A 26,058-nucleotide genomic window follows, 5' to 3' on the forward strand; every position below is an offset into this window, starting at 1 on the left:
GGTGCATCCTGTTTCCATTGATCATTCTTGAGACGTCTCTACAACTTGGAGTCCACCTGTGGTCAATTCAATTGATTGGACATGATTTGGAAAGGCACACACCTGTCTATATAAGGTCCCGCTGTCGACAGTGCATGTCAGAGCAGAAACCAAGCCATGATGTCGAAGGACTTATCTGTAGAGCTCAGAGACAGGATTGTGTCGAGGCACAAAACATTTTTGCAGCATTGAATGTCCCCAAGAACAGTGTCCTCCATCATTCTTAAATGGAAGAAGTTTTGAACCAAAGACTCTTCCTAAATCTGTCTGCCAAACTGAGCAATCGTGCGAGATGGGTCTTGGTCAGGGAGGTGACCAAGAACCAGATGGTCACTGACAGAGCTCCAGAGTTCCTCTGCGGGGATGGGGGAACCTTCCAGAAGGACAGCCATCTGCATCACTCCACCAATCAGGCCTTTATGGTAAAGTGGCCAGATGGAAGCCACTCCTCAGTAAACGGCACATGACAGCCCACTTGGAGTTTACCAAAAGGCACCAAAAGACTCTGACCATGAGAAACAAGATTCTCTGGTCTGATGAAATGCCTGAATGCCAAGCATCACATCTGGAGGAAACGTGGCACCATCACTACGGTGAAGCATGGTGGTGGCAGCATCATGCTGTGGGGATGTTTTTCAGCGGCAGAGACTGGGAGATTACTCAGGATCGAGGGAAAGATGAACGGAGCAAAGTACAGAGAGATCCTTGGTGAAAACCTACTTCAGAGCGTTCAGGACCTCAGACTGGGGCAAAGGTTCACCTTCCAACAGGACAACGACCCTAAGCACATAGCCAAAACAACGCAGGAAAGGCTTCGGGATAAGTCTCTGAATGGCTGGGCCACTCAAGGACAGAGCCCGAACTTACACTTGATTGAAAATCTCTGGAGAGACCTGAAAAATGTGTGTGTAGCGACGCTCCCCATCCAACCTGACAGCTTGAGAGGATCTGCAGAGAAGATTAGGAGAAACTCCCCAAATACCGGTGCCAAGCTTGTAGTGTCATACCCAAGAAGACTCGAGGTTGTAATTGCTGCCAAAGGTGCTTCAACAAAGTACTGAGTAAAGGGTCTGAATATCTATGTAAATGTGGTATCAGTTTTTTATTTGTAATAGGATTTGATAAAATAAAAACTGTTTTTGCTTTGTCATTATGGAGTATTGTGTGTAGATTGATGAGGGAAAAAACTATTTAATACATTTTAGAATAAGACTGTAACCTAACAAAATGTGGAAAAAGTCAAGGGGTCTGAATAATTTCTGTATGCACTGTAACGTCACCCCCTACTTTTATTCAAAACATTTTAAACATGCAATTAACAATCCAACCCCAATACAGTACATACTATTCAACTGTAGTGTGCTATTCAACTATACACTGCTTCGCTTCACATAGCAGTGGATCATGGACCCTACTCAGCCACAGGTTTAGACTTGCTCTTCTTCTCTTTGGCTTTGGGATCCTCTGACTCAGGGTCCCCTAGGGGAGGGGAAGGGGCATTCTCCACATCATGCTCTTCATCTAGTGGCGTGGAGGTGGACTTGGGTGGAGCCTTGGAGCCTTAGGGATGAGATAAAGGATATTTTACTGATACAACATCTGACACGCATTCCCGTGGAATCGTATTACATGGAAACTAAAAACGTTCTACTTCATGTCACTTTGTGCAGTGGTGGACAACCGTTAAAAAAATGTAGGATCATATGCAATCTGTGTTTATCAAAGGTGCCAAAAAATCAAGTAAGGTTTGGTGCCTGGATATGGTTGATCCAGACCAGCCTACTGCAGAACTCTATTTAGAGAAAGATGATCTGGAATTACAACTAAAATCCAAAGACTCCAAAGATTATAAATGAATGGGTGAACGAAAACACTCAGAGGCAGCAACATGGTGTCCATCTCTAAATTTGACCTCCGCTTTCACTGACACACACCTGCAGCTAGCTGGATGCTTTTGCTGGCAGCTGAAGACATGGCCTGCCCAAGGGCCTGGTTGGTGCCCAGGGGCTGCAGGGACGTGGTCTTGGAGCGCTGACTGACTTTGGAGTCCTTACCTGGCTTGGTCCACACCGAGGTCTCTCCCACCTGGAGAGCAGATGCCAACTTCTGGGCCATCTCAATGAGCTGGGACAAAAAGGGTACAGACCGCTCAACATTAGGGATATGTGTTAGACTGGGAGCCAGCTTGAAGTGTTCAAGAAAGGAGCCCTGCTTCAGTATCAGAACATGAAGAACATACACAGTTGAAACAATAACAAAATGGCACCCCGCCTCAGTTTTGGTAAATTTATAGCGCTATTTATGCAAGGACTGACATTCCAAGATAAAGCAATATTCATATTTTTAAAGCTATACAGTGTTTGTTTACATTTACAATGTTTGTGGTAAAACAATCTTATGTTTTGGGTTTTAATGGTGTACAACAGTTGAACTAAGCTCATGAGCAGGGGTGAAAGTAAACCTGGAAGGTAAAGAAATATTGGGATATGCCTCACCGGTAAAACATGAACCTATCACAGTGGACTCGTCAATCAATGTCATTACCCTTTTTGGTGTTTTAATAGGAGTCTTTTTCCATTCATCAAATGGCATGTGCATATTGCACTGTTGTAGATGCTGGAATTATTTTAAAAGTGGACAAACATGGGCAGGTAGCCTCCTTTATGAAGTGATTTGTTTGACAATCAGATGAAACATCATGCCACATTAAAAGGTCAAACATTTTCACAGTTAAATGACATGGTCTTTACTCTTAGGTGTACCGGGAAGAAACTATGGGTCTTTTCTCAATAAGCATACTACCGTACTCCACACTAATGCTCCGAGTGCATTCTCAGAGGACGTTCTTGTGAGGAAGAGAGTGTAGAGAACGCATAAAACATTACATTTCAGCTGCACTTGCACTCCCAATACTGTATTACCTCACGCCTCACCTCCCCATTCACTGAACTTTCATCCAGCCAGGACAAATGGTAACAATAGACGAAACAAGATACACAAAGCAAACGTTTTACTTCATTATTATCCGCTAGCTATATGTGAACCGTAATAATCTAGCTAGCCAGCTAGTTAAACAGGCAAAAATGACCTAAAACAAAGGTAGATGCTTCTGAGGCATGTATAAGTTATATTCTTCAAGAATCAATGAGTATACAGTATATCACTCATTTATAAGTCCAAAAATGTATTTAGCAATTGACGATTGCCCCTTTTAAAGAGTCTGAGTAATGGTACCTCAAAAACACAGACAGGTATGCATGCACGTTCACACACATACACACACCTCTGGGTCAAATTCTGCATTATGGCTGCTTTCCATCACTTTACTCTCCATCTCCAGGTACTGATCTGTGGCTCCTTTTTTGTCTCCTTGATTGTACAACAGGACTGCGAAATTCAGATTGATCAAGGGGTTACAGCTGTGAAAGATAGGCACAGAACAGTATACATGGGTTTAAGAACTATTAGACAATATATTGTAATATTAAAAAGGCCTGAAAATGTAGGATTGAGGATGATACCCCCTCCACCCATCCCGCCATTCATAAAAATACAAATAAATGAATTCAGGTCAAATTCTTACTCATCCAACAACACTGCTTGCTCGTATGATCGCTTGGCATTCTCCCCGTCATCCATATTAGTGAGTGCAACTGAAAAAAATAAAAATAAATGACCAATAAGCCATGATCACACATTAGAATTTAGACATTGCTTTAAACCACAAGAAAGTACTTGTCCACAAGAAATTCAGTAAGTTGGAATGGACACTCAAATGCACGTGGGGGAAATTAGAAGAAGAGAAACACATCGGGCAGTGCCTGCTTGATGCCAAATCAACAAGGTTAAAACTAGAATCTGGGATTAACAGGCAAGATTTAAAAAAAAAAATATATATATATATATATATATATATATATATATATATATATATATATATATATATATATATAGAAGCCAAGAAATGAGCCAAAAGGCAAAAAAAAGGTATGTGTTGAAAGACATTGAATTGGAAATGGCAGCCATAAGGAAAAACACAAGGTACATTTGTGAAACTATAGTATCACTGAAAATGCCCAGGGGAGCATACAAAAAAATCATCCCTGTATGGTGGCACTAAGGGGCAAAGTAGGTTACTACATTTTACAAGCTACTTTGCCCCTTGGTGCCACGGTACTTTTGCAATTAGTTCTCCTGTACCTGCCAGCAGCATATAGAGCTCTGCCATCTTTGGCTGCAGGTTGACGGCAGCACTGAGGAAGTGGAAGGATGAGGCATACTGTTGCATGGTGAGATGCACCAGGCCCAGGTTGTACAGGATTTTCCAGTCAAACGGAGACAGGTAGTTGGCCCTCTTCAGACAGCTGATGGCCTGAGGATGTGGAGGGATAGAAGATAAAAGGCTAGAGAAAGCCTGTATACCCAGTAGCTGGTTATGTCAATGGCAATAACACATAGTGAATGGTTTAGATTTGTAGTTTAAATTTGTAGTGGTCGTAGTTTCACAAATGCATTTCTATGCGGTACGTATTCGTAGATGTTAGGTATTTTCGCATTCTTAAAAAAAAAAAATGATGGGACTGACAGAGACAAATATTGGTTATGTGTTAACGGTACCTCAAAACACACACACACAAAACCCTCTGGGTCAAATTCTGAATTATGGCTGCTTTCCAGCATATCAAATATTGGGATCACACTGAAAATGTGGCATCGGTTGGCCAATTGATCGGAGGGAATTCTAGTTCGAAATGAGTCGGCGAGAAACAGGCAAATTGGAGGTTGTCGCCCATATAATTTCCCTACCGCCACATATTTCTTGTTTCCGAAGAAGCACATGCCAATGTTATTCCAGAGGGGTGAGCTCTCAGGTACAGCATAAGCTGCCACGCGGTACTTATTCATGGCAACATCATAGTCCCCATGCGTCTGCATCATGCTGCCGGCTGCCAGGATGGCCTGAAGAGGGTAAAACACACACACACACAGCAGTGATATTTAAGTCAGTTGCAAATACAGCATCCAATAGGATAGGGAGTATTAGGGAGGGCCTCCCCTACCTTAAAGTTGTTGGGGTCATACGTCAGGGCATTCCCAAGGTGTTCAAAAGCTTTCTGATATTTGCCTTGCTGGAGAGGAAATAGACTGATTTAGTTTCAAACTCACAAAGGTGACTTGTCATATCATGGTTGGAGTGTGATCTTAGGAGAGACTGAAAGGCCTCGACTTACTTGCATGTATAGCAGGCCAAGAGTGGTGAGAAGATCCGTGTTTTCAGGAGAAAACCTGAAATAAGAGGATTTTATATTTACTCAACCTTTACTTAATCAGGATGTAGGAACTCCAAATTGGCGCAGTGGTCTAAGGCACTGCATCGCAGTGCTAAGCTGTACAGCTAGAGATCTTGGTTTGAGTCCGGGCTCTGTCACAGCCGGCCGCGACCGGGAGACCCATGGGGTGGCGGACAATTGGCCCTGCGTCGCCGGATTAGGAGAGGATTTGGTCTGCAGGGATGTTCTTGTCCCATCGTGCACCTACGACTCCTGTGGCGGGCCCGGGCGCAATGCACGCTGACACGGTTGCCAGGTGTATGGTGTTTCCTCTGACACATTGGTGCAGCTGGCTTCTGGGTTAAGCGGGCAGAGAGGCTTGGCTGGGTTGTGTTTCGGAGGACGCAGGACTTTTGACCTTCGCCTCTCCAGAGTCTGTACAGGATTTGCAGCGATGGGACAAGACTGTAACTACCAATTGAATACCATGAAATTGGGGTAAAAAAAGATACATCTTTTTTTTTAAACAGGATGGCCCATTTCACCAGGTCAGAAGACCTCTTTCCCAATGACATAATGTATGTTTGTACATGGCCTAATATACACTGCTCAAAACAATAAAGGGAACACTAAAATAACACATCCTAGATCTGAATGAATGAAATATTCTTTAAAATACTTTTTTCTTTACATAGTTGAATGTGCGGACAACAAAATCACACAAAAATGATCAATGGAAATCAAATTTACCACCCCATGGAGGTCTGGATTTGGAGTCACACTCAAAACTAAAGTGGAAAACCACACTACAGGCTGATCCAACTTTGATGTAATGTCCTTAAAACAAGTCAAAATGAGGCTCAGTAGTGTGTGTGGCCTCCATGTGCCTGTATGACGTCCCTAAAATGCCTGGGCATGCTCCTGATGACAACTCCTGGACAGTCTGTGGTGCAAATTTGGTGGATAGAGCGAGACATGATGTCCCAGATGTGCTCAATTGGATTCAGGTTGGGGGAACGGGCAGGCCAATCCATAGCATCAATGCCTTCCTCTTGCAGGAACTGCTGACACACTCCAGCCACATGAGGTCTAGCATTGTCTTGCATTAGGAGGAACCCAGGGCCAACCGCACCAGCATATGGTCTCACAAGGGGTCTGAGGATCTCATCTCGGTACCTAATGGCAGTCAGGCTACCTCTGGCGGCCATATGGAGGGCTGTGAGGCCCCCCAAAGAAATGCCACCCCACACCATGACTGACCCACCGCCAAACCGGTCATGCTGGAAGATGTTGCAGGCAGCAGAACGTTCTCCACGGTGTCTCCAGACTCTGTCACGTCTGTCACATGTGCTCAGTGTGAACCTGCTTTCATCTGTGAAGAGCACAGGGCGCCAGTGGCGAATTTGCCAATTTTGGTGTTCTCTGGCAAATGCCAAACGTCCTGCACGGTGTTGGGCTGTAAGCACAACCCCCACCTGTGGACGTCAGGCCCTCATACCACCCTCATGGAGTCTATTTCTGACCGCTTGAGCAGACATGCACATTAGTGGCCTGCTGGAGGTCATTTTGTAGGGCTCTGGCAGTGCTCCCCCTGCTCCTCTTTGCACAAAGGCGGAGGTAGCGGTCCTGCTGCTGGGTTGCGCTCTAGCCAACAGCTCGCAGACACAGTGTGGGTAACTAGTCTACATGATGAGATTATTATGCAGTCAAGCATCAATCATCATGTCACCAGAATAAGACCCTCGATATTTATTGGAAAGGAGCATGAAGATCACCGTGCACTTTCACCACCCTGTGAAGTTCATCATAACTTATTAAAGCATTAGACCTCTCACTAAAGGCTTCAGTCATACAAAAGTTACACTGAAACCGAACTGGTTCTCTTGCAGATGAGTAAAAATGTCTCACCCCATGTTCAAGAATGGCCTTTCTCCCATTATTTAGATTACAACCTCTCACTTGTGGTTATTTAGAAATGAAATAATCTCCAAAATATCGCGATTTTTAAAACGAGCCATAGAAAGTTGGTTGCAATTTCAGTTTAATCCACCAGAAAATACATAACAAATAATAAATAAAATATTATGTGTGGAAGGACCACTAGAGGGCAGGCTGGGCTCATGGATAGTAGCCCAACAAAGCATGGGAGACCAGGTAACCAGAGTCAATTAAGCACAGCTGAAGGTACTAATGAGATACTCTCCTTCCCCTATAAGAGAGAGAATGGAACCAACAGAGAGGGGGAAAACTATCTCTGGAAGATGGCTACCGAGAGAGAGAAGCTGTGCTGAAAGAACCAGGAAGATGGTGACAAACCCATGATTTATGTTTGTTGTAGTTTAAAGATTATCTTATTGTGTTCTTGTTTCATCTGGAGAAGAAGATGTGTTTTTTTCCTTGGAAGATTTTTCATTGATTATCTTAATGTTTTTGTTGACAAAATACCCTCAATAGAGAACCGTGTTCAATCAGAAAAACCTACTCCTGACTCGTTTATTCCACCTTCCCGCTTTAGAGTGACGCCTAATTACTTGGTACGCTCACATTGGTGGAGGATGCGGGCATTTAGGTGGACGAGTGACACAAGGATAAGTGAGTAAATTAATATTCTTCCAGAAGACCCGGAGGAACCATTCAAGAACGATGGATAACGCCCTACTACAACAATTGATCACGGCACAGCAGACAACCATAGAACTCCTGCAACAACAGCTGAGTCGACGAGAAGAACCTAGAGTTAGGCCAAGAGCGGCTGCTCACGCCATCTTATCTCGTCTCTCCAAGGAGGATGATATTGAGGCCTTCCTCATGACCTTCGAAAGGACGGCCACCTTGGAAGAGTGGCCGCCCACAGAATGGGCTAGCGCATTAGCTCCTCTTTTGACCGGGGTGGCTCAGGAAGCATATTTTGACCTGGATTCCCGCGAAGCTGCGGACTATGGGCGACTAAAAACCGAGATTCTGTCCCGGTACCAGCTGACTGCCAGAGATAGGGCTGTAAAGTTTCATCAATGGACCTATACAGCTGATCAACCCGTTCGTGCCCAGATCTTCGCCTTAATACGACTGACAAAACAGTGGCTAGAACCTGGAAAGGGAGTAGGACATGTGATAGAGACTCTCGTAGTGGACAAGATATTGAGAGAATTACCCAGTGACTTAAAAGGGTTGTGGGGCAAGCCAACCCGTTGTCAGCCGACGAAATAGCCCAGGCGGTGGAAACATATCGGTCTACAGGGGAGTTGTTAAAAAGTGACAAGGAGGAATGGAAGGAGTCGTCCAATCCCGTACCACGACTCACCCCGGCTTGCCCGCCACCGAAACGTCCAAGCCCCCCCCGGAGGTGGGAGAAGTCAGCCACCACACAGCCGGGTCGGTGTTATAAGTGTCAGTCTCCCAACCATTATGCCCCACAATGTCCTAGCAAGGATGAGCCCATGGTCACAGAGTCGTCACTGCCTACCCCCACACATCCCGTTTTGAGGGGGCAGGATCAACACTGTTGGTTAGCAGAGATAGCCCCAGCCTCAGAGATTCCGGTGCGAGTTGAAGGACAAGATGTGGTAGCTATTCTCGACTCGGGAAGTATGGTTACGTTAGTAGAGGAGCGGATGGTGACCTCCGCAACACTGCTACCAGACAAAGTAGCCGTATCCTGTATCCATGGAGACACCCACTATTACCCCACTGTGAATCTGCCTATTCTCACTCCAAAAGGAAGGTGTACAGTCAGGGCAGGGAAAGTGCCCCAGCTGAAGGTGCCATTATTGATCGGGAGAGACTGTCCCCTATATAAGGAGCTTCGGCAGATGACGTTATGCACGGGAAGAAGGGGGACAGGAAAGAAGAGAATCTCCAAGCCCGAGGTAGTAGTACTACAAGGAGACGTAGCCGCGTCCTCGTCCTCTACTGCAGAGGAAGAAATAGCGACCCAACGTTTACGACAGATATTCCAGGAAACCACCGATGAAGACACCTGTGAAGGGTTATACACAACGCAGGAAGGAAGGAGCAACCAGGCACTAAGGGATATATTTGAAGCTCCATCCGAGGAGGGAACCTGGAAGGGATTCTCCTCGGTCTCCCCTGATGGGGATGTGGAACAACCTCCACATCCCTCTACTGAGGTTGACCTGCCCCAGGAATTAAAGGGACAGTTCGGCACCTCGCAGCATAGAGACCCAGACCTAAGGGAGGCCATGAGGAAGGTGAAGGTGATCGACGGGAGGAATGTCGACGGATCAGGTGAGCCCCTCTTCCTTACTATGCAATCAGGCGGGGTCTCTTATACTGGGTCGTACGACGAAGGGGGGAAAACCAGGAATTACTAATGGTGCCTAGACCCTACAGGGATACAGTTCTACAGTTAGCCCATTCCCACGTCCTAGGAGGACACCTGGCACGAGACAAGACTATTGACAGAATCATGCAGAGATTCTATTGGCCCCGTGTCACCCGAGATGTGGCCAGGTATTGTAAGACGTGTGATCAATGTCAACGTACAGCCCCAAGGCCACACCTACGTAACCCTTTGATTCCTCTCCCCATCATAGAGACTCCCTTTGAACGCATAGCTATGGACCTCGTAGGACCCCTCCCAAAATCCGCCAGAGGACACGAGTACATCCTAGTGGTTATAGATTATGCTACCAAGTTCCCGGAGGCCATACCCCTGCGTAACATGTCGTCAAAGGGAATTGCCAAGGAATTATTCCTGATGTTCTCTCGTGTGGGCCTTCCCAAGACGATCTTAACCGATCAAGGAACCCCGTTCATGTCCCGGTTGATGAAGGACTTGTGTCGGTTATATCAGGTTCAACAGATACGTACAAGCATATTCCACCCTCAAACAGATGGGTTGTGTGAACGCTTGAACAAAACAATTAAAAGCATGTTGAGAAGAGTGGTGTCCCGAGACGGGAAAAACTGGGACATGCTCCTCCCACACTTAATGTTTGCCCTGCGAGAAGTACCTCAGGCATCCACTGGATTCTCGCCGTTTGAATTGCTCTATGGCAGACCCTGTCGAGGAATCCTCGACTTAGCCAAGGAGACCTGGGAGACCCAACCATGCCCCTTTCGATCCACAATAGAACACGTTACCCTGATGAGAGACCGCCTGTCAGCAGTGTGGCCCATAGTCAAGGAGCATATGGAGAAGGCCCAAAGGACCCAAGGCCGGGCCTATGATAAATCTGCGACCCCCGTGAGTTCACCGTGGGAGAGAAAGTGATGGTGCTTGTGCCCACGGCCGAACATCGCTTGCTGGCGCAGTGGAGGGGGCCCTACGAGGTAATGAAAAGGGTCTCACCGGTCAATTACCTCATCAAGCAACCTGACAGGAGGAAGAAGGTCCAACTCTATCACATAAACCTGCTGAAGACGTACCATGGACGAGAGGAGGAGGTGGCTTTGATGGCCCTGGAGGGCAAAGAAAAAAAGAGGCTCTACCACAGGTGCGCCGTGGCCAAACTCTCCTACCGGAGCAGTCAAGACAGCTAGATAAGCTGATTATGAACTTTGGTCGAGTATTCTCTCCATTCCCAGGACAAACAGATGTCCTGTTCCACCATATCCACACTGAACCCGGCAAGAAAGTGCATATCCGCCCTTACAGGATTCCTGAGGCTCGCCGAGTCATCGCTAAGAAAGAGGTGAGGGAGATGTTGAGGATGGGCGTGATCGAGCCCTCGACGAGCGAGTGGTCCAGTCCCATAGTCCTGGTCCCCAAAGCCGATGGTAGTATGAGACTCTGCAACGACTTTAGGGGCGTGAATGCCATCTCTACATTCGATGCGTATCCCATGCCCCGTGTGGATGAACTCTTGGAGCGCTTAGGAAAGGCCAAGTTCATCACTACCCTGGATTTGACGAAGGGATATTGGCAAGTGCCGGTGGCTCCGGAGGATCGCTCAAAGACTGCCTTCGCCACCCCAGAGGGGCTTTTCCAGTATGTGAGGATGCCCTTCGGACTGCACGGAGCCGCTGCAACCTTCCAACGCCTCATGGATGCCATTCTACGCCCCCATCAAGAGTATGCAGCGGCGTACATAGACGATGTGGTCATCCACAGCGAGGACTGGGATAGTCACCTCCTGCGATTACGGGCGGTGCTCGTGAGTTTGGAAGCCACAGGGTTGACAGCCAATCCAAATAAATGCTGCCTGGGCCTGTCCGAAGCGGAATACCTGGGGTATACCGTGGGGAATGGGAAAATACGCCCGCAGGCAGAAGACCAGGGCAATTCGTGACTGGCCTCGACCCCGGACCAAGCGAGACGTTCGGGCCTTCTTAGGGATAACAGGATATTATCGCCGTTTTATCCCGGGATATGCAACCATTGCCAACCCCTCACAAACCTCATCAGGAAAAACCTGCCAAACCAGGTAGAGTGGAAAGACGAGGCGGAAGAGGCCTTTCAATTGTTAAAAGATGGCCTGTGTTCTGATCCCGTTCTACAGGCTCCGGACTTCTCACAAGAGTTCATTGTGCAGGTCGACGCCTCGGATACCGGGCTCGGGGCCGTACTAGCTCAGGGTGAAGGTGAAGCAGAGAAGCCGATTCTCTTCATTAGTAGGAAACTCAGCGATCGGGAACAGAGGTATGCGACCGTAGAGAAAGAGGCCTTAGCCATCAAGTGGGCCCTCGATTATCTCCGGTACTACCTACTGGGTCGGAGGTTTGCATTAGTTACTGACCATGCGCCCCTCGCGTGGATGGCTGGTAAGAGAAACAATAACAACAGAATAGCCAGATGGTTTTTGTCTTTACAACCGTTCTCTTTCCATGTCATCCACAGGGCCGGATCGAGGAACGGGAATGCAGACGCGCTGTCCCGACGCGACCAAGACGGTGCGTCTGGCGCCCGACCCTCCGGTTCGGTCCTGGGGGGGAAGGTATGTGGAAGGACCACTAGAGGGCAGGCTGGGCTCATGGATAGTAGCCCAACAAAGCATGGGAGACCAGGTAACCAGAGTCAATTAAGCACAGCTGAAGGTACTAATGAGATACTCTCCTTCCCCTATAAGAGAGAGAATGGAACCAACAGAGAGGGGGAAAACTATCTCTGGAAGATGGCTACCGAGAGAGAGAAGCTGTGCTGAAAGAACCAGGAAGATGGTGACAAACCCATGATTTATGTTTGTTGTAGTTTAAAGATTATCTTATTGTGTTCTTGTTTCATCTGGAGAAGAAGATGTGTTTTTTTCCTTGGAAGATTTTTCATTGATTATCTTAATGTTTTTGTTGACAAAATACCCTCAATAGAGAACCGTGTTCAATCAGAAAAACCTACTCCTGACTCGTTTATTCCACCTTCCCGCTTTAGAGTGACGCCTAATTACTTGGTACGCTCACATATGGTTCAACTCAAATATACTAATTGTTAATAAAAGGTTATATATTTTTATTGGGTGGGACGGGGGACAGTATAATCTTTGTAAATTATATAATAAATAGGACTGGTGGCGTTATGTCACACATGCAGCGAACAAAAATATATGGAAATGTCTGCTCTACCCAAAATTATAGCTAACTAACTGCAAATGGAAGAGGCAAGTGGAAGGGAGGTGGAAGGGGGAAAAAGCAAGGAACTTGTCTGTCGTCACTGCATTGAATACCAACATTGGTTAAAGAAAATTGTGATAAGTAAAAAAGTATACCAGTTTCATTTAAGGACCAACAAATTGACAGCTGTGCCATATACTGTGCATTTGGAAAGTATTGTGACCCCTTGACTTTTCCACATTTTGTTATGTTACAGCCATATTCTAAAATGTATTAAATAAAAATATCACATTTACATAAGAATGCAGACCCTTTACTCAGTACTTTGTTGAAGCACCTTTGGCAGCGATTACAGCCTCGAGTCTTCTTGGGTATGACACTACAAGCTTGGCACACCTGTATTTGGGGAGGTTCTCCCATTAATATCTGCAGATCCTCTCAAACTCTGTCAGGTTGAATGTGGAGCGTTGCTACACAGCTATTTTCAGGTCTCTCCAGAGATGGTTGATCGGGTTCAATTCCGGGCTTTGACTGAGTCACCCAAGGACATTGAGACTTGTCCCGAAGCCACTCCTGCATTGTCTTGGCTGTGTGCTGAGGATTGTTGTCCTATTGGAAGGTGAATAGTCACCCCATTCTGAGGTCCTGAGCGCTCTGGAGCAGGTTTTCACTCTAACAGAGCTCCAGAGTTCCTCTGTGGAGATGGGAAAACCTTCCAGAAGGACAACCATCTCTGCAGCACTCCACCGGGCCTGATTGGTGAAGTCTGATGAAACCAAGATTGAACTCAAGCTTCACGTCTGGAAGAAACCTGGCCCCATCCCTACAGTGAAGCATGGTGGTAGTGGCATCATGCTGTGGAGATGTTATTCAGTGGCAGGGACTGGGAGACCAGTCAGGATCGAGGGAAAGATGAACGTAGCAAAGAACAGAGAGATCCTTGATGAAAACCTGCTCCAGAGCGCTCAGGACCTCAGACTGGGGCGAAGGTTCACCTTCCAACAGGACAACAATCCTCAGCACACAGCCAGACAATGCAGGAGTGGTTTCGGGACAAGTCTCTGAATGTCCTTGAGTGGCCCAGCCAAAGCCCGGACCTGATCAAACATCTCTGGAGAGACCTGAAAATAGCTGTGCAGCGACGCTCCCCATCCAACCCGACAGAGCTTGAGAGGATCTGCAGAGAAGAATGGGAGAAACTCCCCAAACACAGGTGTGCCAAGCTTGTTTAAAAAATATATATATATTTAACCTTTATTTAACCAGGTAGGCTAGTTGAGAACAGGTTCTCATTTGCAACTGCGACCTGGCCAAGATAAAGCATAGCAGTGTGAACAGACAACACAGAGTTACACATGGAGTAAACAATTAACAAGTCAATAACACAGAGAAAAAAGGGGAGTCTATATACAATGTGTGCAAAAGGCATGAGGAGGTAGGCGAATAATTACAATATTGCAGATTAACACTGGAGTGATAAATGATCAGATGATCATGTACAGGTAGAGATATTGGTGTGCAAAAGAGCAGAAAAGTAAATAAATAAAAACTGTGGGGATGAGGTAGGTGAAAATGGGTGTGCTATTTACCAATAGATTATGTACAGCTGCAGTGATCGGTTAGCTGCTCAGCTAGCTGATGTTTGAAGTTGGTGAGGGAGATAAAAGTCTCCAACTTCAGCGATTTTTGCAATTCGTTCCAGTCACAGGCAGCAGAGTACTGGAACGAAAGGCGGCCGAATGAGGTGTTGGCTTTAGGGATGATCAATGAGATACACCTGCTGGAGTGCGTGCTACGGATGGGTGTTGCCATCCAGTTTGCTGAGTAGAGTGTTGGAAGCAATTTTGTAGATGACGTCGCCGAAGTCGAGGATCGGTAGGATAGTCAGTTTTACTAGGGTAAGCTTGGCAGCGTGAGTGAAGGAGGCTTTGTTGCGGAATAGAAAGCCGATTCTTGATTTGATTTTCGATTGGAGATGTTTGATATGGGTCTGGAAGGAGAGTTTGCAGTCTAGCCAGACACCTAGGTACTTATAGGTGTCCACATATTCTTGGTCGGAATCATCCAGTGTGGTGATGCTAGTCGGGCATGCGGGTGCAGGCAGCGATCGGTTGAAAAGCATGCATTTGGTTTTACTAGCGTTTAAGAGCAGTTGGAGGCCACGGAAGGAGTGTTGTATGGCAATGAAGCTCGATTGGAGGTTAGATAGCACAGTGTCCAATGACGGGCCGAAAGTGTATACAATGGTGTCGTCTGCGTAGAGGTGGATCAGGGAATCGCCCGCAGCAAGAGCAACATCATTGATATATACAGAGAAAAGAGTCGGCCCGAGAATTGAACCCTGTGGCACCCCCATAGAGACTGCCAGAGGACCGGACAACATGCCCTCCGATTTGACACACTGAACTCTGTCTGCAAAGTAATTGGTGAACCAGGCAAGGCAGTCATCCGAAAAACCGAGGCTACTGAGTCTGCCGATAAGAATATGGTGATTGACAGAGTCGAAAGCCTTGGCAGGGTCGATGAAGACGGCTGCACAGTACTGTCTTTTATCGATGGCGGTTATGATGTCGTTTAGTACCTTGAGTGTGGCTGAGGTGCACCCGTGACCGGCTCGGAAACCAGATTGCATAGCGGAGAAGGTACGGTGGGATTCGAGATGGTCAGTGACCTGTTTGTTGACTTGGCTTTCGAAGACCTTAGATAGGCAGGGCAGGATGGATATAGGTCTGTAACAGTTTGGGTCCAGGGTGTCTCCCCCTTTGAAGAGGGGGTTGACTGCGGCAGCTTTCCAGTCCTTGGGGATCTCAGACGATATGAAAGAGAGGTTGAACAGGCTGGTAATAAGGTTTGCGACAATGGCGGCGGATAGTTTCAGAAATAGAGGGTCCAGATTGTCAAGCCCAGCTGATTTATACGGGTCCAGGTTTTGCAGCTCTTTCAGAACATCTGCTATCTGGATTTGGGTAAAGGAGAACCTGGAGAGGCTTGGGCGAGGAGCTGCGGGGGGGCCGGAGCTGTTGGCTGAGGTAGGAGTAGCCAGGCGGAAGGCATGGCCAGCCGTTGAGAAATGCTTGTTGAAGTTTTCGATAATCATGGATTTGTCGGTGGTGACCGTGTTCCCTAGCCTCAGTGCAGTGGGCAGCTGGGAGGAGGTGCTCTTGTTCTCCATGGACTTCACAGTGTCCCAGAACTTTTTGGAGTTGGAGCTACAGGATGCAAACTTCTGCCTGAAGAAGCTGGCCTTAGCTTTCCTGACTGACTGAGTGTATTGGTTCCTGACTTCCCTGAACAGTTGCATATCGCGGGGACTGTTCGATGCTATTGCAGTCCGTCACAGGATGTTTTTGTGCTGGTCGAGGGCAGTCAGGTCTGGGGTGAACCAAGGGCTGTATCTGTTCTTAGTTCTGCATTTTTTTGAATGGAGCATGCTTATCTAAAATGGTGAGGAAGTTACTCTTCAAGAATGACCAGGCATCCTCAACTGACGGGATGAGGTCAATGTCCTTCCAGGATACCCGGGACAGGTCGATTAGAAAGGCCTGCTCACAGAAGTGTTTTAGGGAGCAGTGATGAGGGGTGGTCGTTTGACTGCGGCACCATAGCGGATACAGGCAATGAGGCAGTGGTCGCTGAGATCCTGGTTGAAGACAGCGGAGGTATATTTGGAGGGCCAGTTGGTCAGGATGACGTCTATGAGGATTGTAGTGTCATACCCAAAAAGACTTGAGGTTATAATCACTGTCAAAGGTGCATCAACATAGTACAGAGTAAAGGGTCTAAATACTTACGTAAAATGTGATATTTCCGTTTATTTTTTAACAAAAACAAAAAACGTTATAGCTTGTCATTATGGGGTATTGTGAGTAGATTGACGAGGGGAGCAATTCCATTTACTTTTGATACTTAAGTACTGTATATTTCAAACCAAATACTTTTAGACTTTTACTCAAGTAGTATTTTACTGGGTGACTTTCACTTGAGTCATTTTCTATTAAGGTATCTTTACTTTTACTCAAGTATGACAATTGGTTACTTTTTCAGCCACTTGCTGTCATGTATTGTCATGTTATGTCTTGTTCCTGTTCTTTCTCTTCTCTTCGTTTCCCCCTGCTGGTTGTATTAGGTTACCTTCTCTCCCTCTATCTCTCTCTCTCTCTATGGTCCCTTTCCTTCTCCCAGCTGTCCCTCATTCTCCTCTAACGACCTCGTTTACTCTCTCACACCTGTTCCCTCTTTTCCCTCTGATTAGGTCTCTATTTCTCTCTCTGTTTCTGCTTCTGTCTTTGTCGGATTCTCGTTTGCTTCGCCCTTGTTCTGTCCTGTCGTTATCTGCCTCTTCATTAGATGCTGCGTTTGATCAGGTGCCTCTGTCCTCTACGGCCCGCACCTACCCGGAGGGACCTGCAGTCTGTTGCCGCTAGCCCTGCTATTCTCCTCTGCTGCTAGAAGGGGACTAGTCAACCGATACATCTGAAGAGGATTTATGTTTTCCCTGTGTTTGAACATTAAAAGACTCTGTTTCTGTTAAACCGCTTTTGGGTCCTCACTCACCTGCATAACACTTGCTTTTGTGTTTGCCAGTTAGCTAGCGGTTCTCATCTGTTAGCAGTCAATGGCTAGCAGTGTCTTACTGGTGATAAAAATGGATGATTGCCCTAATTTTTTTTATCATTACTGATTTATTTAATGTAACAAATCAAACGTTAAAAACTGACAACAATTCATGGTAATCTTGTACACAATTAATTTAGAACCGTCATTTATTTGAAAAAGGCGTTTATTTGCTGAAATGTGTGCCGTGCCCAGCTATTAAAAGGGACAGGCAGCTATTTGAGACTATGTTCAATTGCAGTTTTACGTTAGATAAAAAAAGGGAACAGATGAGCAATAACCATTCTCAATCACAGTCATGGAAATGCCAACACACTCATTCACAAAAACTTTAGTGGTCCTGTGTGACTCAGTTGGTAGAGCATGGTGCTTTCAACTCCAAGGTTTGTGGGTTCAAATCCCACTGGGGCCACCATTCATAGGAAAATATACACACAAGTCGCTTTCCATCTGCTAAGTTCAATATAATACTCACTCAACAGCACTTCTGTACACGTCGATAGCTTTGTCAGTGTCCCCTTCCAGCAGGTGAATCTTTCCCAGCATCATGTAGGTCAGGTCGTGCTTGCTCAACTCCAGGGCGATGTTCAACTGCTCTTCTGCCTGGCAGTGCACACAGCTTTTACTTTCATTAATTTACAATGTTGGTGTTTGAAACATTTTAACAATACTACACTGAACAAAAATGTAAACGCAACATGCAACAATTTCAAAGATTTGACTGAGTTACAGTTCATATAAGGAAATCAATCCATTGAAACATATTTCATTAGGCCCTAATCTACAGATTTCACATGACTGGGAATTCAAATATGTATCTGTTGGTCACAGATACCATAAAAAAAGGTAGAGTAGATCATCAGAAAACCAGTCGGTATCTGATGTGACCACCATTCTCCTCATGCACCGCGACACATCTCCTTCTCATAGAGTTGGTCAGGCTGTTGATTGTGGCCTGTGGAATTTTGTCCCACTCCTCTTCAATGGCTGTGCAAAGTTGCTGGATATTGGCGGGAACTGGAACAAGCTGTCGTACACGTTCATTCAGATTAGAGTTCGACAGATTATGATTTTTCAACGCCGAAACCGATACCGATTATTGGAGGATTATTATTATTATTATTATTATTTATTTTTAATAATGACAATTACAACAATACTGAATGAACACTTATTTTAACTTAGTATAATACATCAATAAAAATCTATTTAGCCTCAAATAAATAATGAAACATGTTCAATTTGGTTTAAATAATGCAAAAACAAAGTGTTGGAGAAGAAAGTAAAAGTGCAATATGTGCCATGTAAAAAAAGCTAACGTTTAAGTTCCTTGCTCAGAACATGAGAACATATGAAAGCTGGTGGTTCCTTTTAACATGATACTTCAATATTCCAAGGTAAGAGGTTTCAGGTTGTAGTTATAGTATTTATAGGACTATTTCTCTCTATACCATTTATATTTCATATACTTTGACTATTGGATGTTCTTATAGGCACTTTAGTATTGCCAGTGTAACAGTATAGCTTCCGTCCCTCTCCTCGCCCCTACCTGGGCTCGAACCAGGAACACATCGACAACAGCCACCCTCGAAGCAGCGTTACCCATGCAGAGCAAGGAGAACAACTACTTCAAGTCTCAGAGCGAGTGACGATTGAAACGCTATTAGCGCGCACCCCGCTAACTAGCTAGCCATTTCACATCGGTTACACCAGCCTAATCTCAGGAGTTGATAGGCTTGAAGTCATAAACAGCTCAATGCTTGAAGCACAGTGAAGAGCTGCTGGCAAAACGCACGAAAGTGCTGTTTGAATGAATGCTTACGAGCTTGCTGCTGCCTACCATCTCTCAGTCAGACTGCTCTATAAAATATCAAATCATAGACTTAATTATAACATAATAACACACAGAAATATGAGCCTTTGGTCATTAATATTGTTGAATCCGGAAACTATCATTTCGAAAAACAAAACGTGTATTATTTCAGTGAAATACGGAACTGTTCGGTATTTTATCATAATGGGTGGCATCCATAAGTCTAAATATTGCTGTTACATTGCACAACCTTCAATGTTATGTCATAATTACGTAAAATTCTGGCAAATTAGTTTGCAACGAGCCAGGCGGCCCAAACTGTTGCATATACCCTGACTCTGCGTGCAATGAACGTAACAGAAGTGACACAATTTCACCTGATTAATACTGCCTGCTAACCTGGATTTCTTTTAGCTAAATATGCAGGTTTAAAAATATATACTTCTGTGTATTGACTTTAAGAAAGGCATTGGTGTTTATGGTTAGGTACAGTCGTGCAACGATTGTGCTTTTTTCGCAAATGTGCTTTTGTTAAATCATCCCCCTGCGTTACATCGATTATATGCAACGCGGGACACGCTAGATAAACTAGTAATATCATCAACCATGTGTAGTTAACTAGTGATTATGATTGATTGATTGTTTTTATAAGATAAGTTTAATGCTAGCTAGCAACTTACAACTGCTTCTTACTGCATTCGCGTAACAGGCAGGCTCCTCGTGGAGTGCAATCTAAAGCAGGTGTTTAGAGCGTTGGACTAGTTAACTGTAAGGTTGCAAGATTGAATCCCGGAGCTGACAAGGTAGTCTTTCTGCCCCTGAACAGGCAGTAAAACCGCTGTTCCTAGGCCGTCATTGAAAATAAGAATGTGTCCTTAACTGACTTGCCTAGTTAAATAAAGGTGTGTAAAAATACCGATTTCCCACTGTTATGAAAACTTGAAATCGGCCCAAATTAATCGGCCATTCCGATTAATCGGTTGACCTCTAATTCAGATCATCCCAAACATCCTCAATCGGTGACATGTCTGGTGAGTATGCAGGCCATGGAAGAACTGGGACATTTTTCAGCTTCCAGGAATTGTGTACAGATCCTTGTGACATGGGGCCATGCATGATCATGCTGAAGCGGCAGATGAATGGCACAATAACGTGCCTCATCAGGATCTCGTCACGGTATCTCTGTGCATTCAAATTGCCATTGATAAAATGCAATTGGGTTCGTTGTCCATAGCTAATGCCTGCCCACACAATAACCCCACGGCCACCATATGGCACTCTGTTCACAATGTTGACATCAGCAAACTGCTCACCCACACCCATGGTCTGTGGTTGTGAAGCCGGTTGGACGTATTGCCAAATTCTCTAAAACTATGTTGGAGGCAGCTTATGGTAGAGAATGTAACATTCAATTCTATGGCAACAGCTCTGGTGGACATTCCTGCAGTCAGCATGCCAATTGCTCACTCCCTCAAAACTTGAGACATCTGTGGCATTTTGTTGTGACACAAAACTGCACATTTTAGAGTGGCCTTTTATTGTCCTCAGCACAAGGTGCACCTGTGTAATGATCATGCTGTTTTATCAGCTTCTTGATATGCCACAACTGTCAGGTGGATTGATTATCTTGGCAAAGGAGAAATGCTCACTAACCAGTTTGTACACAAATTTGTGCAAAACGTTTCAGAGAAATAAGATTTTTGTGCCTTGAGGAACATTTCTGTGATCTTTTATTTCAGCTCATTAAACATGGGACCAACACTTTACATGTTGCGTTTATATTTCTGTTCAGTGTATTTTCAAGAGGGACTAAAATATGTAACTTACATGGTTGAAGTCTTTGGTATAGATGTAGCACACACCTAAGTTGTGGCTGATCTCCTTCAAGTAGAGAGTTTGAAAAACGGGCATTGAAAATGTGATAGCCTGTAAACTATATTTCTTATCTGGGGATCATAAATATATAAAACTTTTCATACTTGAATTTTTTTTTAAACTGTTCTTCACAAAGTAGTATATTTATAAGCCAAAGTTACTTACCCAATCTTTCTCATTGAGCTGTGAAGCCTCATTGTAAACCTCTATGGCAGCCTTATGCTTACCAAGGAGAAATCTAGAAAAAAAAAGCAAAAATGAACAAAATGTCTAAATTGCCAAATCATATGTACATACCTGGGATTCAGACTTAGGAAAGTAAGCAAATTTTCCATGGATCAATAAGAGTTAAAAAATTGTACTCTGAAATAACTTGCATGGGCACAACACACGCAAAGGTAGCAAATATCTTAGCAAACAGCCTTGAAGCTTGAATTATAAAAAAGCCCCGATTTTTCGAAAAGTGTGCTCCTCACAGGGATCTGGCCACTTGTTTGAGGTTATCCGAGCTGCCAGGGTTGAGTATTGCACAGCTCTGGAACAGGTCCAGTGACTGCTGTATTTTCCCTTCCAGGCGAAGGATTAAAGCTGAACAGAGAGAGACAGACAGGCATCCCATCATGCTGTGAGAATCTAACATTTGGTCAGAGTTACACCTGACCTATTGTAATATACTTGTAACGATTGAACTGGTTCTGTTCTGCTAGACAATCGCCATACCTTGTACATAGACGGCATATTCACACATCCCCCCGGTTTCTTGTAGCTGCTCTTTGATGATTGACTGAATGAAAAAGAGGACAGCATGAAATTATACACTTTCAACGAATGCATGTTCCTGTCCATTGTTTTATAATGACACTTTATATGCAGTGTTGGGGAAGCTACTGTGAAAATATTCTTTACCAAGCTATCCATTACTTCACACTGGAAGAAGTTAAGTTAGACTATAGCTAACCTTAAAGGTCCAATGCAGCCATTTGTACCTCAATATCGAATAATTTATATGTAACAATTAAGTACCTTGTGATTGTTTTCAATTAAAATGGTCAAAAATAAATGAAAATAGCTTCTTAGCAAAGAGCATTCTCAAGCAATAATTTTGCATAGGACTGTCTGCGAGTGGTCTGACCATAGAGATCCTATTAAATTACGTAATTAAAGTATTACTGAATAGCCGTTAACGGCAGAGAGTTTAGAACTCTTTCTTATTGGTCTATTACCACCTGGTGATGTCACCAGAAAGGCCAAAAGTTGGTATTTTCAAACAGCTCTTACACTAAAATGGCATTGTCATACTTTTTGTTACAATTTCACAGTATTATTCTAACCTCAGTGTGGAAATATATATATATATATATATAACACACAGAAAAATCACGTTTTTGACTGCACTGGGCCTTTAAGAAAAATACAGTTACTTAATTAACTAAACATCCAAACTACGTAGTAAATTATATCTAAATCTGAATGTCATAGAATACAAATTGCAAGAACAGATCACTCTGGAGGCAGATGTTACCAGAATCTTTAATTTAGCCTATTAAACACGAAAACTGCTTCAAGTGAGAATTAGGAAAGTCTGATGTCAAAAACAGAAAGGAAATTCTTTCCTACGTCATCCATATTTTATTTTTGCAAAATAACTAGTGAGTAGTTTGCTACAGTAAAAGTCATGAACTACTAAAAACACTACCCATATCTGAATTTAGTTCAACTACCACCAAGCTACTACAAAATGTAGTTAAATTACTGGTTAAATACATGTAGTTCCCTGCTCCCAAAACACTATTAACATGACACTTTTTCTCTCAGAGAGAGAGACCTAACAAACAGATGTCCTCCTACCTTACAGGTCTCATAGTCTTTACGGATGTAGTGAAGATGGATGAGCCAGTTTCTTCTCTCCAAAATAGGGAGCTCAGGCGCTGAATAGAAATAAAGGCAGATAAAACCCAGACCTATCTAAAGTATGTCATATTTCTAGTAATTTCAATTAATTAAATATGCTGCTTGATTTGAAAGAATATGACTTATAAATAGCTTAGAGGTGCAATAGTTACTGCCATTCAATAATTACTCAATGAATGATATACCAATTGATTCTTGAAGAATATAACTTAGAAATATCTCAGGAGCTATGAACAACTGTCTTAACGACCCAATGCAGTCAAAAATAAGATTTTCTTGTGTTTTATATATATTTTCACACTATGAAGATGGAATAAAACTGAAATCGTGAAAATGATAATGCCCTTTTAGTGTAAGAGCTGTTTGAAAAGACTGCCTGAAATTTCAGCCTGTTTTCGTGGGATGAAGTTTTGGCCTGCCTGGTGATATCACCAGGCGGTAAATTAGCTGCCAATAACAGCTAGTTTTCCGTTTTTCCCTCCTGATTCAGATCTTGCCAAGATCATTAATGTCAGTTTGTCTTCATTGTATAAAATGTTATTCCATTGACAATGTTGTATTTCCTCCCAAACATTCAGCTAAATTCTTGTTTGAGAAATTGCTCTTTGCTAAAAAGCTATTTTAATTCATTTTTGACCATTTTAATTGAAAACCACAGTAAGATACATACTTGTTACCTAGAAATCATTTTATATTGAGATAAAAACGTCTGCATTGGACCTTTAAGCAACCATAACTCTAAATCAAAGGTTGATCCACCGCTCTGATTGGAAACAACATATGTTTAAAAAGTTATTTCCAGGACATCAAAGGCACTAAGGAAGCAAAGTGAATTGACCAACACAGCCTTGCCTTCCAGGCAGCTACCAAATCTGGTTTAGCTAAAGCTGATCTATTTTGGTCTAATCCTCTTCAAAGGGAAATGAACCTGCTCAATAATGACACCCAGTGGACAAAAAGAGACCTCGTCAAAAACATGTGTTTCTAATGCATGCAAACAATATACATGTATATCTTTACTAAACCTTTAGTGTGGATTAAATATACCCATTAAGTAGTCACCTGTAATGTTTGTATTCAGTGCAATGAAAATTGGACAGTCTGAATAAAATCTGTGTAATTGAATAGTGGCAGCTACAGCTCACATCAGAGCTGTAGGCCTACATACTTCAGAAAATAAAGGGATAATGGCTACTGTAGAACAGTTTACATCAAAGAACATGTCTCTGGGAAATTGGAATGCTTGGTAAGATAGTTCAACTTTCAAGCCCAATGTTGTATATTTCTCTCTCAGTGTAAAATAGTTAGCATATTTGTCAGTAATGTCAATCTAGGAGGCTTCAATATGTATGGGTTTGAACAACAAACCTTTTTTAGGACGAGGCTTCCTGATTTCAGAAGCTGGAGGCAGTTGAACATCCTGGGAAAGACAGGCACAAACCATGTGTTACAAAACACATCATCATCACATTTTTTGCTCTATACTGAAAGTTCTCTATCTTGATAACTTGATATGCACATTTTGGGGGGATTGTATGAACAGTGGACTAATGAACAACATATTAAAAGATAGTTTGAGTGAACTGTTCCTTTAACCTGTAGATAATACAAAATAATGAAGTATATTGTGGCCCATGCCACTTGTAACTCATCTCAGTCCTGGGGGGAGGAAATGGAACTGTGTCTTTCAGTCAAAGTAACCAAATTACATCCAGAACAAAGTCATAGGCCAACTGTTTGACTCAGAGTAAATCAATATTTTTACTACAGTATTCCTGACACAAGGCTACTTTATACATCTTTCAGAATGACACAAATGCAATATGGATTAATTCACCCTGAGTGCAATTACAGTAGTATTCATATTAACACATGACATGACTGACATGCAGTGTTGTTTAGTTGGAGCAGAAAAGCAAAATAGAGCTTCGCGGCATAATAGATGCAATCAATTAAAAGTAATCTGTACAAGCCTCAACAAATCTAACTGATGATTAAAATAAATCAGTATGCATTGCATATTTTATTTATGCAACCTTTATTTAGCCAGAGTGATTGAGAACTAAGTCTACAAAGAAGAGGTGCACACGCTGAAATTACATAACTGTACATTTGTTATTTAAGTCTACAATATTTATCAGAAAATCATTATTTTTGGAGGCTACATGGGGAGCAGGGGGACGTATCTCGAGGTATGACGCATCTTCTCGATACAACACGCACCTTTATAAATCTTGCAAGGCAAGTCAAACTTTCTATCAGTTATGGCTAAAATAATGGATATACTGCTCTATTCGCTAAATAAATGCTGCATATAACACAACTAAATTCAATTGTGCAATGGCAATTTGTTAAATTGTTATAATTAAATAGCTTACCGCTACGGGATTGTCGTCTGCCATGTTTACTTCTATGGTCGGATTCTTCTTCTTTGATGAGGTTTAACGGCAGTTGGCGTCCATTAAAATGTTGCATTACCGCCAGCTACTAGACTGGAGTACAACTCCCTTATACTTTCGTTGAAAAAAATAAACAAACAAATACCCTACCATCTAACACTGCACTCACATTTTTTTAAATTATAAAATGTAACACCACCCTACTCCACTATTTTAATCTATTTAGTCCTACCTCAGGCCAACAACTTGAAAGGATGGGACACCACCAAACCCTGTAACTCTTCTGATGTCAAGTCTCATACACCCAAATACCTCTCTGCAGCTGCCACCAAAACCTCATTTTTTTTGCGATTTATGTTCCATCCCTAGTACAGTTGATAAGTATTTCTATAAATGCTAAAAATCAAATCTTACTGAAACATATATCACTTGTTGGCCAATTCCTCTGTACTGGTACAGATCTACTACTCACAGCACTCCTCTCAGGAACCCTCCCCCTTGACCCATCTTCCTCTACTTTCTTCGCACGGGACATTTCTTATCCCCAGCCCCATGGGCACCCCTACAATTAACAAACTACTTTCCCCAATGCCACACATTCCTTTGTCTCATGCCCTCCTGCACACTTCTC

The 26,058-nt window shown here is 43.7% G+C and overlaps 1 protein-coding gene across 9 annotated transcripts in view; it reads right to left on the reverse strand.

Moving 5' to 3' along the window:
* Positions 1–1,176: 1,176 nt before the first annotated feature.
* The window catches only part of bbs4 (Bardet-Biedl syndrome 4), a 36,188-nt gene continuing 11,306 nt past the window's right edge, over positions 1,177–26,058 (reverse strand). For 3 of the 9 annotated variants that reach the window (XM_046356873.1, XM_046356857.1, XM_046356866.1), the window contains 15 exons: positions 24,397–24,448; positions 22,966–23,045; positions 21,838–21,901; positions 21,594–21,705; positions 21,283–21,355; positions 21,070–21,123; positions 17,905–18,032; positions 5,271–5,325; positions 5,100–5,168; positions 4,846–4,998; positions 4,240–4,411; positions 3,623–3,692; positions 3,323–3,458; positions 1,974–2,163; positions 1,177–1,599 (listed from right to left, as the gene is read on the reverse strand). In XM_046356873.1, coding sequence (XP_046212829.1) covers positions 1,451–1,599; positions 1,974–2,163; positions 3,323–3,458; positions 3,623–3,692; positions 4,240–4,411; positions 4,846–4,998; positions 5,100–5,168; positions 5,271–5,325; positions 17,905–18,032; positions 21,070–21,123; positions 21,283–21,355; positions 21,594–21,705; positions 21,838–21,901; positions 22,966–23,045; positions 24,397–24,448 — 1,557 coding nt within the window. In that variant the 3' untranslated portion in view covers positions 1,177–1,450. Of the gene's footprint in view, positions 1,600–1,973; positions 2,164–3,322; positions 3,459–3,622; positions 3,693–4,239; positions 4,412–4,845; positions 4,999–5,099; positions 5,169–5,270; positions 5,326–17,904; positions 18,049–21,069; positions 21,124–21,282; positions 21,356–21,593; positions 21,706–21,837; positions 21,902–22,965; positions 23,046–24,396; positions 25,619–26,058 lie in introns of those variants that run through there. The other 6 variants (XM_046356910.1, XM_046356852.1, XM_046356901.1 and 3 more) reach the window with 6 other exon arrangements.

This window comes from Oncorhynchus gorbuscha, linkage group LG01, assembly GCF_021184085.1.
Source record: "Oncorhynchus gorbuscha isolate QuinsamMale2020 ecotype Even-year linkage group LG01, OgorEven_v1.0, whole genome shotgun sequence".
NCBI classification, from domain to species: domain Eukaryota; kingdom Metazoa; phylum Chordata; class Actinopteri; order Salmoniformes; family Salmonidae; genus Oncorhynchus; species Oncorhynchus gorbuscha.